This window comes from Peromyscus eremicus, chromosome 3, assembly GCF_949786415.1.
Source record: "Peromyscus eremicus chromosome 3, PerEre_H2_v1, whole genome shotgun sequence".
NCBI lineage: Eukaryota > Metazoa > Chordata > Mammalia > Rodentia > Cricetidae > Peromyscus > Peromyscus eremicus.
The window spans coordinates 13,000,850-13,019,595 of NC_081418.1; the positions used below are offsets into that span (position 1 = coordinate 13,000,850).

The 18,746-nt window shown below is 39.3% G+C and overlaps 1 protein-coding gene across 1 annotated transcript in view; it reads left to right on the forward strand.

Annotated features, from left to right (window-relative positions):
• Adam22 (ADAM metallopeptidase domain 22) overlaps positions 1-18,746 on the forward strand; it is a 222,125-nt gene that overhangs the window by 167,666 nt on the left and 35,713 nt on the right. Inside the window, exons 15-23 of the mRNA XM_059256452.1 lie at positions 472-523; positions 3,055-3,154; positions 5,164-5,235; positions 5,452-5,544; positions 8,293-8,373; positions 10,189-10,239; positions 10,452-10,515; positions 13,205-13,310; positions 16,282-16,401. Coding sequence (XP_059112435.1) covers positions 472-523; positions 3,055-3,154; positions 5,164-5,235; positions 5,452-5,544; positions 8,293-8,373; positions 10,189-10,239; positions 10,452-10,515; positions 13,205-13,310; positions 16,282-16,401 — 739 coding nt within the window. The remainder of the gene's footprint in view (positions 1-471; positions 524-3,054; positions 3,155-5,163; positions 5,236-5,451; positions 5,545-8,292; positions 8,374-10,188; positions 10,240-10,451; positions 10,516-13,204; positions 13,311-16,281; positions 16,402-18,746) is intronic.

Below are 18,746 nucleotides of genomic sequence, written 5' to 3' on the forward strand. Positions count from 1 at the left end.
CAAATTAGGATTTTCAAGCCAGGGAGTCTCTGATTCTGGAGACTTCTGCTTAATCAACCAGAATTCTCTACCACCTTCTACCAGAGGCCTCAGCACTGAGGATTTTAGAAATGGAAAGACCCTGCAATATTTCCCCTTAAAGCTGCTGAAGCCGGGGATCCTAGTGAGGTGCCATTACGTTTTTGCTGTTTTCTTTTTTTTTTTTTTTGTATTTGATTGTCTTTCATGTAGCTATTTAAAGTGAGTGGTTTGAAAATATGACCATTTGTGAAGCATTGGGGCAATGTATATGACCCCATGGGGTCAAACTCATTTTTTTTTTTTATACATTGCAGCCAAAGCTTTTAGTGTAAGCAGAATTTGAAATAAGCCTTTAAAAACCATTTTGAACACAGAGCTAAGATACAATAAAAGCTACTTCAGTGCAGCTGCGTCCAGTTTGTGACAGGCTGTGCATTCGTTTTCTCTTAGGAGAGTGTAAATGTGAGGACACGTGGTCTGGCTGTGTCATGGGAGACACCGGGTGAGTCACTTCTCGTCACCTTCCTGGGAGTGGGACACACTATCACTTAGTGCATGGACTGCACTACAGGCACTTACGAGAAACGTCAAGAAGAAATATTCCTGATGGCCCTGCATGCAAAATATTTTTACAAAATAACCTCTTACTTAAGACAAAATGAAACAAAACTACTTGAAGTTAATGAGCAGACCCGAGGAACGTTTTCAGTCTTAGGTCTACGCTAGAATTGTAATGAGGTGACAGTTTTCTTCTTTTGTTAGGTTTGTTTACTAAATCCCTTTTATTTATCTCCTTCAGTTCAACTGCTAAATTGACTCTCAAAATGAAACAAAAAAAAAATGCAGCCTGTATTTGTAGCTCTCTTGACTCTACGTTGATGATGGCCAATTTCTAACAGGACTTTGGCGTCTAAGGCTGAGTTGGGAGCTGATTCAGCTTGAGCAGTAGAAGAAATAGGGAACCTGGAGAGAGACCTACTTATAATGGGCTACCTGGCAGAGACCTGTAGGAAGGACTAGAAGGCAAGGTGGCAAGAACACCTGTTGGGAAGTAACAGATGAAGAAACTCTTCACCTTAAAGACAGTTTGTCTTTGTAGGAAAAGGGAGTAAAGGGATTAAAATAGTTTAGATGACTTATACACATTACAGCTTTATTTGGGGAGTATTTTATTAAAAAAATACAATTAGTTTCAGCATATAATAATGAATTATATTAATTAATTTGTGAAATATTAACTACTATGCTACAAAGAATCAACGCTATGGTTAGAAACAAGTCCCTGAAGGCTGGGGAGAGAAGCTTAATAACATATGTTCACTGTCCAGGCACAGTGGGGCACCTCTCATCCTGTCAGAGGCGAGATAGAGATAAGCTTGTCAGTTCAAGCCAGTGCAGACTGTATCATAAGATCCTTCTCAAAAAAACAAAATAAGTAAACGCTGTTCATTATTATCTTGTTTTTCCCTTTTAAATAAAATTTCAAGATAAGACAGTTTTTGAAAATTTATAAATAAAATTGATGTTTTCTTTCTCCAGTGGCAGTCATAGTTGATTTTAAAAAGTTACTACATTTTAATTATTATTTTTAATTTCCATTTTTATTGTTTTATAAATTTTGGCTCCTACTAGATATATAAATATTCATTTTTCAGTTAACACTGAGTAGCCATCATTTCTGTTCTTCAAACCCGTGACTATTAATAACTCTGTGCTATTCTGTTGTAACCACCTGTCAGTTTGGTTAGCTGTTCTCTTATGAGTCAACATCTGAGTTACTTCCGTGTTCTTTACTATTATACACTATGCTGCTGTAAATGTTTGTACATATACCTCTGGGCATATAGCTAGCTATTTTTGTAAGGAAAAAAATCTAAAACCAAGAATTACTGATCCAAAGATATGTTTATTTTGAGGATTCTTACTGTATAAGTGCTAAATTTTTAATCTCACCACATTTCTTTTTTCCTCTGGACTATTTATTACTTCTTTCTGTTATATAATTTAAAACAATTTCAAACTTTAGAAAAAGTCATAAGATTAGTAAGAAAAGATCCCATTGTTTCCCTGAATCATAAACTAGTTGCTAGTTTGGGGTCTAGTCACCCTCAAACCCTTTGGGTACATTTCCTATAACAGGAACCCTCCAATTTGCCAGAGAAGAGCCAGGAAAATTGTGCAGTTCCCCACATTCAGGACTGACCCATAAATCAGAAATGTTATTTACAGCTGAAGCTTCATGTAGCTGGAAGGCTTTCTCCAGGTCCACCCGGCCCCTCGGACCCACAGCCGCTTATAAAATAATTACTCAGAGGCTTGATACTATTTACAAACTATATGGTCTATGGCAGGCCTCTTGCTAGCTAGCTCTTATATCTTAAATTAATCTATTTCTATTAATCTGTGTTTTGCCATGTGTTCCGTGGCTTACCAGTCTGCTGGCATCTTGCTTCTCCTGGTGGCGGCTTGCAGTGTATCTCTAGACTCGGCCTTTCTCCTTCCTGTCTCTCTCCTTGGATTTCCCACCTGCCTCTCACCTGACTCACCATAGTCCAGAGCAGCTTCTTTATTAATCAATCATAGCAACACATATTCACACTGTACAGAAAGACATCCCCCAGCAGCTTCAGAATGCGGCATCTTATTAAGCTTCTTTTCTTTACATACCTTCAGACTGGAAAATCCCTTAGATTTTCTTCAACTTTCATGGCCTGACACATATTATAAATTACAGGCAGTTATGTTATAGATTCTCTGATCATTGAGGTGTAGCTAGTTGTATATTATTCACTCATTATGGAATAAAGGTTTATTGTCTTTGATGTAAATTATAGGTGCTGTATGTATATCTATCTTTTAGTTCATATGCAAATAAATGAGCAACCAATAGCCACTACACATCACTGAATGAAAAGTTTAGACATATAATGGTTGACTGGATGTATAATTTTAACACTGTTCTAATTTAAGACTAGCAAATAAACAAGGAACACTAACACTGTACTGAGGTATTCACTTTCTATTCTCCTACAGCTATTATCTCCCTAAAAAGTTCACTCAATGCAATATTGAGGAGTATCATGACTTCTTGAATAGTGGTGGTGGTGCCTGCCTGTTCAACAAACCTTCTAAGGTAATAAGTGTGGGCAAGACTTATTATTTATGAATCATTGCACACGTTCATAAACACCAATTTTCATCCACCAAGTCTACAGTTTGATCTGATGGGCTTATTTTAGGTAGGTTACATGTCTTCATTTTGGGGTCAGCTTTAATCTGGGAGATGCTGGACTATCTCTGATTGTATAGCTAGCAGGCAGAAATGAGTGGGAGTTCTGTTTGGTTTCCTTTCTTCCTTTCTAGTTACTAAAGTATGGACTTATATTTTCATTCTGTAATGTGAAAACTTTGGTTAGCTTCTAAATGAATACTACACAGCTTGCTAATAGTAATTACTGTGCACTAATGCTGCACATCACCATAGGATAAATTATATTCAGAAGACAAAAAATGATGGAAGTTTAAATAGGCTTAAAAATCTCCTCTCGATTAGGTCAAAATGCTTTAATTATGGAAGCTCTTAACTGCCGTTCTCTGCAAATCCGTGCTCATGGCCGTAGTCATGGTTTATATGGAACAGGTCAGTGGGCATAGTAATTTTGTGATCACCTTCTTATCTCAAGTAACTTTGTTCAGGAAGCAGAGTCAGCCCCTGGGAGGCCATGCCTGCAGTTTCTGCACTCTGGAAGCTAAGTCAGGAGGAACATGGTGAGGCCAAGACCAGCTAGAGCTACACAGCCAGGCCAACCTGGGATACACAGTAAGACCTTGTCTTAAAAAAGATGAAGAAGAAAGGGAGCTGCAGTCTGAAATGTCAGTAGGAGACCCATGTCACCGTGTGCTAAATAAAGCTAATTTGAAAAAAAGAAACAAAGGAAGGGCTGGGAAGATGGCTCAGCAGTTGAGAGCACATACTAGTCTCCTGTTGCTCGCATGGTGTGGCTCACACCTTCCTGTAACGCCACCTCCAGGGGATCCAATGTGTCTGGCCTCTGAAGGCATCTGCAGTCATGTGCATCACACACACACACACACACACACACACACACACACACACACACACACACACACGAGAGAGAGAGAGAGAGAGAGAGAGAGAGAGAGAGAGAGAGAGAGAGAGAGAGAGAGAATTAAATCTTAAAAGAAGAAATGAAAATACCCCTCCTTAGTATAGATACAAAAGTGTTCCTTTTAAAGATTTATTTTTTAATTTTATCAGTGTTTGCTTGACTATATGTATATGAACCACATGCATCCCTGGTGTCTGAAGAGTTCAGAAGGATTCGAAATTGCTGTAACTACAGTTACGGATAATTATATGCTGTCATTTGAGTGCTAGAAAATGGACCTGGGTCCTCTACAAGAGCAACAAGTGCTCTTAACCACTGAGCCCTCTCTCCAGATATACAAAAATTATTCTTAACAGAGTATTAGCAAATTGAAAAAGATAATAATGGGATTTTTCACAAGTGATTAGACTTGATCCTCATGATGATTTTAGACAGCTAATTAATTAGATGGACAGCTTATATTACTGTTTGTGTTTAAAGGTAGTAAAGTCTCCACTGTGTTGCTTGTGGGAGGGTTTTACTTTATCATTTTGTGTCTTCTTCCATTGTGCTGTGTTGAATTGTGTTGTGTTGTATTTTATTACTGGCTGTTGAATCCAGCACCTCCCAGACACCAAACATGTGTTGTGGTGTTAAGTACTACCCTACCCTGTACTAAGATTTTAATCTAGGCTTCCTGACTCCAAATTTCTTGCTTTCTCACCAAAATGGATTTTCAGATGACAAACTGCCTTGGTTTTCCTCAGTGGTTAGATTATCCGTTTGGTGATATTTACGAGACCCTATACTTGGTATATATATTATATAATATAAATATATAGTACTATGTCTGAATATTAGAAACCAAAATTTATCTGAAGTTCCAAGTTTTAAAGTTGTACTTTTTACTTTGAGGTAAATAAAAATATAGTTAGAACAGACCACATATACACAGGGTATGTTGCTCTGTCGTCAGCCCTCGGGGTCTTTGATGTTTCTGTATTTCAGCCCCTTCTTGGTGTTCTTCCCACAGCTCCTCGATCCTCCTGAGTGTGGAAATGGCTTCATTGAAACTGGAGAGGAGTGTGATTGTGGCACCACTGCGGTAAGTCCCCTTGTCATTTTGAAGACTAGTTTTAGGTAGCTGGGGTCATTCTAGCCGCATGCACTTGTGATAATACTGAGCATTATATCTAGAAATTTTATAGGATTTGTGGGTGAATGATTGTCATTGTGAGTTTGAACATTTACTTTAAAAAATATCTTGGTATTTGTGGAAAATGACATTTTCTAGTGTTTTGCAACTGCTTATATTCCTTAGGAATGTGCCCTTGAAGGAGCAGAGTGTTGTAAGAAATGCACCTTGACTCAGGACTCTCAATGCAGTGATGGCCTTTGTTGCAAAAAGTGCAAGGTAAATAATTGGCCAATTAATGGCTGAAGGTTGAAAGGGAGACATGTGCATAAGCTGTTTAGTCTATGTATGCATAACCTAATAACACAATCTGATACAGAGCGAAAGACTGAATTCCTAGTGGCCACAAGATCCCCCTGAAGCCTCCTGAAGTGTGGCTTTTGTTAGCATTCTCATGTAATAGTAACTTACCCAGTGTCTTAAACCAGCCAGTGAGAGAGCTGGAGCCTGAACCCTGCTTTTCTCAGAGGCCGTCCTCCCCATCCTGACTCCCTAGGTGTAGGCTTGTTGTTCAGCTTTCCGTGGCCCCACACTGGAATGCCAAAATGTTGTTTGTTTTTCACTCGTATTATTCTTTTGGCTTTTTGTTCTTTGGTCTTTGGGGGCCCTGCCACCCAGCTCCCAAATAAATCAAACATGGAGACATATTATTACTTATAAATGCCCAGCCTTAGCTTGGCTTGTTTCTTGACAGCTTTTCTTAACTTTAAATTATCCTGTCTACCTTTTGCCTCTGGACTTTTACCTTTCTCTTACTTCCGTATATTTTACTTTCACTCTTACTCCATGGTTGGCTGTGTAGCTGGGTGGCTGGCTCCTTATGTCCTCCTCCTTCTCTGGCTGCTTCTTCTTTCACTCCTTCTTTGATCTTTTTCTTCCAGATTTCTCTATTTATCCTCTCTGCCTGCCAGCCCCACCTATCCTTTCTCCCGCCTGGCTATTGGCGTTCAGTTCTTTATTAGACCATCAGGTGTTTTAGACAGGCACAGTAACATAGCTTCACAGAGTTACACAAATGCAACACATCTTTGCATCATTAAACAAACGTTCCACAGCATGAACAAATGTAACACATCTTAGCATGATATTCCACAACACAGGCTCCTTAAAGATAACCAGGTGTTAACTGATCTTAGGGTAGAAGATGCTCATTACACTCTTCCTTTCTTGCGTGTATCTTGGTGCATCATTCAGCTTTAGCTACTCAGGGAGCAAGAGGAATGCTGTAGAGATGAGGCCATATTGACATGGAGATAAGAATGGATCTTTATCTCCTATCCTGTTACATCCTCCCCACAACATCTTCAGATTTACCTCCAAATATTCAAACCTTTGCATCAAGATTAGACATCATTTAGAGCTTAACTTCCCCCAAAGAAAAAAGTTTTTTTCTTTTCCTCATACAATCCCTGATAACAATATTCTGTTATTTCTGAGATCTGGGACCCATTTATCTCTAGCTTATGCTTTTATTGTGCAGAGCCAGGTACTTGCAAAATAATTGCTATACATTATAAATGAATAAATGAACATGCATGGTACTTTCAATGAGTGTTTGCTGATTGGATTGCTTTAATGGATTAAAGGAAGGTGGCGTATAAAATTGTCATGGTAACTGTCCTCTTTGGGCTAAACACTTTTGACTTGTATCATCTTAAATCTGGATTTCCTGGCTGGCACCAACATTCTTGTCTGCATAAGAATAAGACATACTGTCTGTAGTCAGGATGTACTTTCTGCTTTACAGGATGTTAGTAGCATCTTGGGTTGTAACTATTAGATTCTAGAAGAGTTGCCCCAGTTATGACAACCCAGAATGTCTCCAGATGTTGTGTAGATGTCTTCTTTGGGGCACAATCACCCCTGCCTGATACCACACTTACTGGCACACTTTTGGAATAGGCATGGTCGTCCTGGTTTTGACAGTTGAGATGTTCTGATCTAAGAGTTTCAAGGAACCTGCAGAGGCTGCTCAGAGGAAGGCGCAGCCGTGCTGCTGACCCCCAGCCGCGCTGCTGACCCCCGGCCCGGCTAGCAGTGGTTCCTGTTGTTTCCACTCAGTTGCTGTCTCTCTGGCTGCTTTTTGCAGGGTCTCTGAAAGCACTCTCTTCAAGGGGAGGTGAAACCACATGTGACACAGGTGCTCTCTCTCTTGGCTCCTGGCCGTGTCTCTGAGTGGAGTATAAACACAGAGATGGACCCAGTCCCCAATATCAACAGTTCTGAGAGGAAAGAGGAGAGGAGTGAAGTGAGGGAGCTGTGGACAGCTTTGCGTGTCCCTGTTCTGCTTTCTATTATAAGGAGTTAAACTGCAGTCTGTAAATCCAATGAGGCTCGAGATTGATTCCACAGCATCACACGTGTAAGAAGTACTTGAGGGACTTGGAAACCAAGAAGCACAAAATGAACCCCTACAACACTTCTCTAGAGGCACTAATAATGGAAAATTAGAGAAGAGTGGAAGGCCAAGGTTTAAATATACATAGAGATGAGTCAGGGGGATGGAAAAGAAAGCTTAGGGAAAAGAGCTTTGCTGGGAAATAACTGTGATGTGGCCCAAAATGTAACTTTAAAATTCTTGGCAGAGAAGGCACGAAGCGGAAGCAAAAGCTATAAGATAAGGTTCAATAAGAAAGATGGATAAAGCCCAAATCCAGGCTGCCTGGCAAGAATTCCTGGAGCATGGGCTGACTCTTCCTTGAAGCTCTGCTCCATTTCAGCAGGGTATTGTGACAGTCATGTGTGGTGACTATGAAAGTTAATTCACCTACGAGAAACTGTGTCTTGCAATTATTAAAATAGCAATTTGCTCAATAACTGTTTTGTACAGACTATCTTAAAATAATTTAAGGTGTTCTTTTCCAAACAGTTTTCATTTTGCTTTTTTTAAAAATGGGACTATGAGAGGGTTTTTAAAAAATCTTTTCTTTAATCACAGTTTTGCACATTAAGTCATGTTCTTTTCAGTTTCAGCCACTGGGGACTGTGTGCCGAGAAGCAGTCAATGATTGTGATATCCGTGAAATATGTTCAGGAAATTCAAGCCAGGTAATCCATGCAGTAATTACTCTACACAGGATAATCACAGGGAAAGTGTGGACATCTTGGGTGTGTTACAAGAAAAATGCAAAGGGGGCAAGATGCCACTTATCTCTGTCACATCACACCAATCTCTGTGTGTCGGCCGATGGAACCAAGGCCTTGTGCATGCATCCATGAAGACATGTCTCGAGCCTTTAGGTTGGCATCACTGTTGGCTAGCATTTTTTTTTTATTATTATCTTGGCAAAATCCCACATGACATCACTAAGGAACAAAGAGACAACATAGCTGTCTGCTTTGCTGTGTTATGATGGACTAAATAAGCCCAGGAAGAAGGGACAAGGCAGGTCTCTGATCATGGGCATCCTCGACTGCCCCAGTGACCAGATAACACAAGACTAGGAGAGAAGTTTGTGTTTTATTTAACAAAACCGTAGAAAATGAAATTCATGCATAGCAGAGCAAGGACTGATGTCATTCTCCTTTGCTGCCGGAGAAGGATTAAGTAGCGATATACCTATAATGGTGCAAATGATTGCTTTTAAAGGATGCAAAGAGATTTTTATGGAAGAGTATTCTCCTTTCTTACTATGTCATTAGCAGTCTTCCGAGCTAATGCCTCATGGAAATAAGGACACAATAATTACCACGAAGGCTCCTAGGCATGAGTATACTACATCAGTGTGATTATAAATAAGCAGGAATTGTTAAATAATCTTAAGTCCAGCCTTAACAGAGGCACTCTGTTGGGCCAGGTTAAACATGGTTATTATAGGGAATTGTTCTAGTACACTGTTACCTTCCTTTACTATGTTGCATCCATTGTAAGCGCTATCTGTAGAACCATACATCAGTGGTATACGGAAGTTCATGAGACAAAAATAAAGGAGCAGAAAGTAGTGTGTCTGCAGTTTCATTTTACTTTCATCTTAAGCATCAGGTTTTAGAGAAAAGGGTAGAGATGAATGCTTAGAAAGCAGAGCTAGCTGCATTGGGTGGTTGCTCTGTCACATCATTTTTCTGTCCTCTTACACCGGCCATCTTCCCCAAGGGACCTTATAACGGCATGCTTTTCTCTCCCTGCGGTAATGAACTGTGTACGGTACGGCTGGTTGAATCCTCGCCAGAGTACCTTTCAATTTTTAAGTTGCTTCAAGGAAAAACAATGATAAAGTAGAACATTCTTTTCCAAGGTTAATAGTGGAGATGACTTGAGTCTTTTTTTCCCCTCCCTTCAAATCTTCCCCATTTTTTCTTTCTCTTAAAACATTTTTATTTTTATTTTTAAATTCCTCTAGCAAGCTATTGAGTCCGTAGCAGATTTTGAGATGTATTTCATTTTCGTTGATCTTGTCTGCATCTTCCTGCCCTGCTTCCCTCTACTATATCCTCTACTCCCTGCATTTTAAGTGAAAGGCTGTGTTGCTCCTAGTGGCAGGAAGGAGGAAAGTCTACTTTGGGCTTCACTGCTGGGGGCCTGTTTGTCACTTTTGTCTTAAGCCCTGTCTTCTCTAAGGAACAGTGTGTCTGAATGAAGCATGTGCTAGTACATGTGTTATCCACTGAGACAATCTAGTAAGTTCTTTGCTTTTGTGGCTGTGGAATAGTTTTTGCCTTGGGTAGTTGTCATATTTTAAAGCGATGTTCAGGAACTCTATTTCCTCATACCTTCTTTTAGTCTTCTGCTTTTTATTTGTAGGTAGTTTAAGAGACTAGGTGTATTATCAACTGTGATATTACTGAATGAGAACATTAGCAGCAGGACTGAATCAGCCTTGTGTTTGGTCTACCTTTGGATGATAGCTTGTTTTTTCTTCCTAGTGTGCCCCCAATGTACATAAAATGGACGGATATCCCTGTGATGGTACTCAGGTAGGCCACTCACTTTTCCCTAAAATTTCCATGGGTGCCAGCATGAGAGGAATACTGAAATTTTATCTCAATAAGAAGATGAGTTTGAATGGTTCATAATCAATTCAGATGACCACACTCATGGGCTGTATTTCCCAACTGTGTGTTCTTTTTCTCTTGTCTCGTACAGCAGACATTGTCTTTGCTGATGGATATTCGTTTTCTTATTTTAGGGAATTTGCTTTGGAGGAAGGTGTAAAACCAGAGATAGACAATGCAAATACATCTGGGGGCAAAGTAAGTTAAGTCATGTGGCTTGATTATTTTTCCACAGTGTTCACACACTCCTTTAAGGACATGTGGGGCTGGAGTAAGTAAATTGTTGATACTTAATGACTAGAGGCTTCTTAAAACCACTTCCGGGTTGGGTAGGAGCAGTTTTCTAGAAATTAGAGAAAGGCACCTTCTTCGAGAAGCAGTGGCCCACGGTTCTTGGCTAGTCGGTCATGCCTGTGGGTGAGACAGAAGGTGCCTTTGCTGCCAGCCAGGCGAACCCACCTGGTGCCCAGCTTGGAGAACAGAGCAGACTTGATTTCAGCCCCTCAGCTGAGTGCCCTTGAGCAAAAGATCCCATATGGCCCTTGTATAGCCATATGGGATGGACATGGTCTCTGGGTAGGGTGTCCTTGCCTTGGACTAAGAATTTTAGCTGAGTTGCTTTTTCCTCCTCTACTATTTTCTTTAAGCTCCAACTGGCTTTTGTAGTTATAGGTGACCTTCTGTTGAGGTAGCTGTCTTGTAAAAGACAAAAATGTTAATGTTATTCTTTTCAAAATCTGTCCCAGTTTTAAAGGATAATATATAACATTTATATTTAAATAATAGTATTTAAATTTACTAAATCTAAATTTTCATTTAAATGTTGTATTATATATTTTTTCCCAGAATTTCTAGGCAGTATTTTTGGACGATGTTTTTCTTCTAAACTCTTTAAAAAATGTTTTTCAGGAAGAGTGTTACTATGTAGCCTAGCCATGTATCTTGGCCAGTTAGACCTTGAATTTGTAAGCTTCTTGCCTCGGCTTCCCAAGTGCTGGAATTACAGGCATGTGCTATCATGTCTAGATTATTCGAAGTTCTTTTGAAAGATGATTTGTACTAGGAAAAACTATAAAATGAATCATAATCCTTAGCTATCAGAAACAGTGCCTGGGCTGGGCGGTGGTGGTGCATGCCTTTAATCCCAGCACCCGGGAGACAGAGCCAGGCAGATCTCTGTGAGTTCGAGGCCAGCCTGGTCTACAGAGCGAGATCCGGGACAGACACCAAAACTACACAGAGAAACCCTGTCTCAAAAAAAAAAAAAAAGAAAGAAAGAAAGAAAGAAAGAAAGAAAGAGAAAGAAAGAAAGAAAAGAAAAGAGAAAGAAAAAGAAATAATGGCTGGAATCCTTTAGGTAAGGTGTGTTCTCTGAGTCTCTTGAGAAGCATTGAGATGAGGAAAAAATTTAGTCACTCCAGTTTTGTACTCTATATCATATTTTGTGGAATTTTTTATGTCACGGAATACTTTTGGAGATGTGACCCAAGTTTAATCATAAGGTTCATTTGTGTTTTATGTATATATATCTATCCTGAGAATAACTTTATATAATACTTTTGGTATTTTTAATTCACTTGCATTTTTACTGACACTTCTTATATTAGCTCAGGACATGGACTTCACTTTTTAAAAATATTTAGTGTGTGTGTGTGTGTGTGTGTGTGTATGTGAGATGTGGTATGCTCCTGTATATGTGTGGGTGTGCATGCTTGTGCATCCACAGAAGGCAGAGGAGGACATCAGATGTCCCACTCCATCACTCTCCACCTTATTCTCTTGAAACAGGCTCTCACTGACCAGGAGCTAAGCAGGCAGCCAGCAAGCTTTGGCCATCCTCCTGCCTCTACTCCTCGTAGCTCAAGGGTCATAGGCACATGCATGTTCACCCTTGGCTTTGCACATGATTTGAACCCAAGTCCTCAGATTTACACAGTACGTTCTGTTACTCACTGTGCTATCTCTTCAGTCTAGGTCATGTCATTTTCTGTGTGTGAATCTTGTTAGCTCTTGAAAGGTCTCAGAACACGAAGCATTTCAGGTTTTGGATTAGCAATACTTGTATCGCCAACTGACATTTGATTAGCTTACAAAAGTCTTCATTAGTTTTTGGTTGGTTGGGTTTTTTTTTTTTTGTTGTTGTTTTTTTCTCTCTTTCAAATAGGATCTCATGTTGCCAAAGCTGGTCTTGAATCTCCTGGGTAATGGAGGATGATCTTGAACTCCTAATCCTCCTGCCTCCGTCTCTGGATTGCTGAGAGGAGATAACAAGCTTAGCCCACCCTCCCTGGCTGGAAAATTATTTTGTTCTAGCAAGTGACTCTGAGAGCCAGTGCTGGCTTCAGAAAAAACAAAACCTGCAAAGATGATGGAACTACCTTAAAGTGGTTTTTGCATTTCGCAGATTTAGAATGAATCTGATCTCATCTAAAAGCAAAATAGAAGTTTGTTTGTTTATAGCAGTTAAGATTCGGTAAGCAAGGTGAAATCATGCTGCTGTCTCTGATTATATGGCACAGCTATTTGAATAACATTGCCCTTCTTAGTAATAAAGTTTCTGACTGAGACTCATGCATTTGCTACTGAGATTAAACTATACATTCAAGGATGGCACCATCCCCTAATAAGTATCCTCAGTCTGTAGCCCAACTCCCCTCAAAGATCTATGTAGACTGGTTTTCCTGCTTCCAATAAGGTTTCATGGAAGATGCACCCAAGCCATGTCTGTGATGTAGTACAACTTTTGTACGTGATGGTGCAGTTCTTATTCCTGTCATTGATAACTCTATAGTAAACAAGTCCTTAAACCATAGCTCCCCTTGCTGCAAGCCTGTGAACAGCTCCTGAGTTCCATCCATCACTGATGGGAAATTCTGTTCTACTCCAGAGGTCACAGCGTCTGACAAGTACTGCTATGAGAAGCTGAACATCGAGGGGACCGAGAAGGGTAACTGTGGAAAAGACAAAGACACCTGGATACAGTGCAACAAACGGTGAATGCTGATGTTAACCCAGACTGCATCCATCATTTACAAGCATAAATTCCAAGTGGGATGTAAAACATGCTATCTTGTCTGTTCTCTTCATCTTTCCCCAGCATCACAAATGACCCCAATTCTTGACATGCACCTGCACCTCTTTCTTAGGGTCTAGGCTATCCTTCTAGTTGCTGCACTTTCTCACCTAGATAGGACCTCTCAGCATCTTAAGATTGAGGAAGATTAACTCCACTATCACCAATGCTGTTGAGTGAATTAGCTAGCTCTGACCTTTCTAAACTACCTCTTGTCTTTGCTAAATGTCTTGGTGTTTCACTGTTCCAGGTAGATAAGAATAATTGACTCCATCTTTCTGCACGTTGTCCAAACATGAATCATGGTTGTTTTTCCCCTTTGCTCCTTACCAATGATGTGAATTTATCCTTTCATTTCCATTGTTATTGTCATTAGCACAGCTAAGCCCTGTAATTTAACTACTACAAAAATCCCTGGAGTTTTCTCTGCTGGCATTCTCAAGTATACTATTACCAGAATAATCTTCTAAATCCTTTTGAATATGTCAATTCTTTGCTCAAATTTCATTAGCTCCCCGTAGCTAATTAATAGAATAGTGCTTATCATATAGTGAAGGTGCATGGTGTGCTGAGTAACAGAATAGTGCATATCATATAGTGAAGGTGCACTGTGTGCTGAGTAACAGAATAGTGCTTATCATATAGTGAAGGCGCACGGTGTGCTGAGTAACAGAATAGTGCATATCATATAGTGAAGGTGCACAGTGTGCTGAGTAACAGAATAGTGCTTATCATATAGTGAAGGTGCACGGTGTGCTGAGTAACAGAATAGTGCATATCATATAGTGAATGTACACGGTGTGCTGAGTAACAGAATAGTGCATATCATATAGTGAATGTACACGGTGTGCTGAGTAACAGAATAGTGCATATCATATAGTGAAGGTGCACAGTGTGCTGAGTAACAGAATAGTGCATATCATATAGTGAAGGTGCACAGTGTGCTGAGTAACAGAATAGTGCATATCATATAGTGAAGGTACACTGTGTGCTGAGTAACAGAATAGTGCATATCATATAGTGAAGGTGCACAGTGTGCTGAGTAACAGAATAGTGCATATCATATAGTGAACGTACACGGTGTGCTGAGTACTTCGTCTCACTTTGATGAGCCTGACACTTTAGCATCATGGCAGCCATGACAGATGAAGAAACCAAGGCAAAATTGGTGTCTGTGCCCAAGGTCCTGTAGCTAGGATTAAAAAGGAATTAGTATCTGGTATTCTGGTACCAGAATGCTCTTTTAATTTTTCCTGCTGAAAGTCTCTGGTCTTAATTAACAAATAAAGTGGAACCCCAGGCTGGGCACAGTGGTGCAGACCCTTAATCCCAGCACTTGGGAAGCAGAGGGAGATGGAGCTCTGTGTCTGCCAGTGAGTTGCAGACCAGGGCTGCAGAGTGAGACCCTGTCTCACAAGGGTAGGGGAGGAGAGCAGGAAGAACCCAGCCAGGCACCTCCATGACGTGTGCCAAAAACACGTTTTTTTCTTTTCTCCTTTGTTCCTCCAAATTCTAGCAACCTTACTATTCTTAATACCTCCAGCACCCCGCCCTGTGTTAATGTGTTTGTTTGAGCTATTCTTTCCTTAGAAGTAGTCTTTACATCTATACCAACACCAGTGAGAAATTCATCCATTTTTCAAGGCCAATTTTGAAAAAATTTTTTGTATAAATTATCTCCTGATTGGCTCTCCCAATTCCCTTCTGAACTCTCCCAGGCACAGACCTTGTCCTATTCTCATGGCCCTGGTCCTCAGCTCTTTATTTTGTACATGCTTATGCATGTGTTGTGTCTTCTCACACAATGGGGTTCCCTTGAGGATAAACATCATGTACCGATTTTGGTATAGATTCTAAATTACAAACATTAGTTCTCATGAATAAAACTAAAAAGACTTGGATATTTCTTCTAAATTTTGTTTATAAGATACAAATATATTTAGAATATAATTTTATATTTACATATATTTCAATGTTTAAATTTTTAAAGAATAAATTAATTCCTTTTATATATTATATGTAATTATAAAGAATAAATTAATATCTTTTATATATTAGTGGGAAATATAGATCCCCATTTTTCTCTGTTATTTATTATATAAAGTCTGATATTTCCATATGTGATTTTGCCGCTATGTTAATCAGAGTTTTTGTTGTTGTTTTGTTTTGTTTTTTTGAGACAGAGTTTCTCTGTGTGTAGACCAGGCTGACCTCAGATTCACAGATCCACCTGTCTATGCCTCCCAAGTGCTGGGATTAAAAGGATGTGTCACCACCATCTGGCTTAATGTTTATAGGATTTTTATTTAGATATATTATCATTATTGATAACTAAAATGTGTGTTAAAAGAATATATAAAGCAGTATTTTAATTCCAGCAGCTTATCTGTTAATTTCTAAACACACATGACGTGTTTAGAAGGTTGGTGAGGCTGTGTGTCTGGGAGTCTATGTGAGCAGTAGATATTTCTTCTTGGGTCTGGTAAGAAAGGTTGCAGAAGCAGCTATATTACTCATGCAAAGTTCACTCACTTAACCAACACTAAACAAGTTTATCATATCCAACAGTACACTGTATAGAAATCATTCTGATACAAATGTGTATTTGATGGACAATTTTCTTTTAATAAATATTTGAGCTGATAGGCAATAAGAGACAAGCTGGGAAGTTATTAGGATTTTGGGTCACCAGTTGGAGTTTTAGAGAAGTCAATTTTCAGAGCAAGAGGCAATTGGCATGAGCTTGTTTTACTTTGCTTAGCATACATATAACTAATGTAGCTGATGGGTAATAAATGCTAATAAGAGAGAAGACATTACTCCAAAAGTACAAGTTTCCTTTTGTCTTTGAGGAAAAGATCAAGTCAATAATTGGTACTCTTTTAACACAGGGATGTGCTTTGTGGTTACCTTTTATGCACCAATATTGGCAATATCCCAAGGCTTGGAGAACTCGATGGTGAAATCACATCTACATTAGTTGTGCAGCAAGGAAGAACATTAAACTGCAGGTAACTATCTGACCATTCTATGATCGAATTAATAACTTTAATTCCTGAGAACACAGCTTGGACCTGCTACTCTCTCCAGTGTGTGTGCAAGTTCATAGTGGGAACGTGAATCTAGTTCATAAAGGTGACTGAGTAAATCCTAAAGAAAAGGAACGAAATGCAGTTAAGAATGATGTGTGCAGACTGTTATGTCGTGGCTGGAAGTATGTTCAGTTGCTCAGTAAAATCCTCCAGGTCTTGGCTTGCATTTCCTTCCTATCAAGGACCACTGGGACTTCTGGATAGAGTCACTCATCACATAACTGCTCATTTTGTTTCTTCCTGAAGTCCCACAAAATTAAATTTCCTTTGGAACGTATATATCTGCAGGAAAGCACAAAAATGGAGCAGAGGCAGTGACAATCCATGTCTGGAATATGTGCATTTAAATGGCTGTGTGGCTTACTCTTAGGGGAGGCTTTTGAGAAAGCTGAATTTGTAAGTCAGTAAGAGGGAAGGCTGAAACCCACCAAAGATGTCTTCTGATGTCTCCGAAACTGGCAGCGGGATCTGCTGTTCAAGGAGATTATATGAGTTTCAAGGAAGGTTTTTAGATAAAGAGGCTATGTGGAAGTTTGGGGAAAGTAAGAAAAAGAAAAAAAGGGACTCAGTCACAAAGGGGCCAGTCTACCCTTCCATTGGAGACTCAAGCTTTGTCTCCACAGAGAATAAAAGAGAATGTTCCTAAGTTCAAAGATTGATAGCAGGGTCATGTGGAAGTGGTTCAGCCTTGGGGGATGCTCACTGAGAATGCTCTGGAAGGTCCAGTCATCTGTGTGGTCATTACTGACAGGCATGCAAAGAAAGTCTCTAACATGAAAAAACAGAGTAAACAGAAAACCCCAAGAGACTTTTTATCATTGAATAAAAAAAATGTTCTACTTTAATCAAATAGACCATGGAAGAAAAATATTCTTTTGGATTAAAATACAACAGCAGAAGTGAAGCTTAATAGTTGAAATTGTCTCCCTAGAAGAAGGGCAACAACAAAGAACAGAAACTGACTTCCTTTCTGTCTTCCTGTCTGTCTGTCTATCCATCCATCCATCCATCCACCCGTCCGTCTGTCCATCCATCTATCCATCCATCTCTCTTTTATTGCTTCTGTTTTCCTGGGAGCCTTAACCAATATATTTACAAATATAAAAAAAAATAAAGCAAACTTGGTTTTTACCCAAAAAAGAAAGAAATAGGACAATGAGGATAAACTCCCCAACTAGAACAGACATAAAGAAGACCAGAGAAATAGTAAGGAGGAAGTTGTCAACCAATGGCATCAGAGACCGCTGTAAACTTCATTATGGAAACTGAGCACTGTGGGGCAGAGAAGAGGCATCATGTTTCTACAGAAGAGGCTCAGGAGTTGAGGTGGCTTAAGGTTTGGTACCAGGAGTCCAGGAAATCAGAAGACACTTGAACAGTTATTTATAAATTAAAATTGTGTAGCAGGCCCAAGCCAGGGCTCCTGGAACACACCTCTAATCCCAGCACTCAGAGGCTGAGGCGGGAGCAGGATGGGTTTGAGATGAGCAGGACAACATAACAAGATGCCGTCTTAAAAAAAATCAGATACACTTTGAGACTAGAAAGTGACATGTTAGCATGCAGATTTCTCCTACACTTCTCTTCAAAAAGTTAATGAAACAATTATACCCCATAAAAGTGAAGATTAAACAAAGTGAGAGAAAAATGAGGTACAGAGGAAGCAGAGAGTTCCCCTGAGAGACAGCATCACATAGAGGCTGATGGTGAGAGGGACCGAGGATTTACAGCTCTGTGCCGGGTACAGCATAAAATCAGAACACACAGGAAGGAGCTGGTCGGGACTCTAATAGGAGAGATGTCCCCAGGAAGATGAACTGATGCTCAGCTGCATTTTCAGTGGGGATTAATAGCCAGAGAGTTTGAATTAATTTTATATTCAAGATGGAAAGCTAAAAAGTAAAAAAGTAAAAGAATAAAATAAAATTAATTTTTTTAATTAAAAAAAATAAATTTAAACAGATGGACAGTAGACAGATAAACAGCCAACAAATAAAAGAGTAAGGTAAGACAGTAAGTAATTCAGAAAGTGAAAGAGTTTAATCATGACACTTGTTCAACTAAATAGCCTTTACATAGTTATAATAATGTATATATTTGTTATTGATTAAATAAAGTTTATTATGAAAGGATAAGGAAAGGAGAAAATACATATAGAACTATCAAGGGAAAAAAGGAGATAAATTCTCTTTTTGTATATGGAGAAACTGATGGATAATACCTACGGTTGAAAAATTAAAAAAATTAGTATACTATAAACTTTT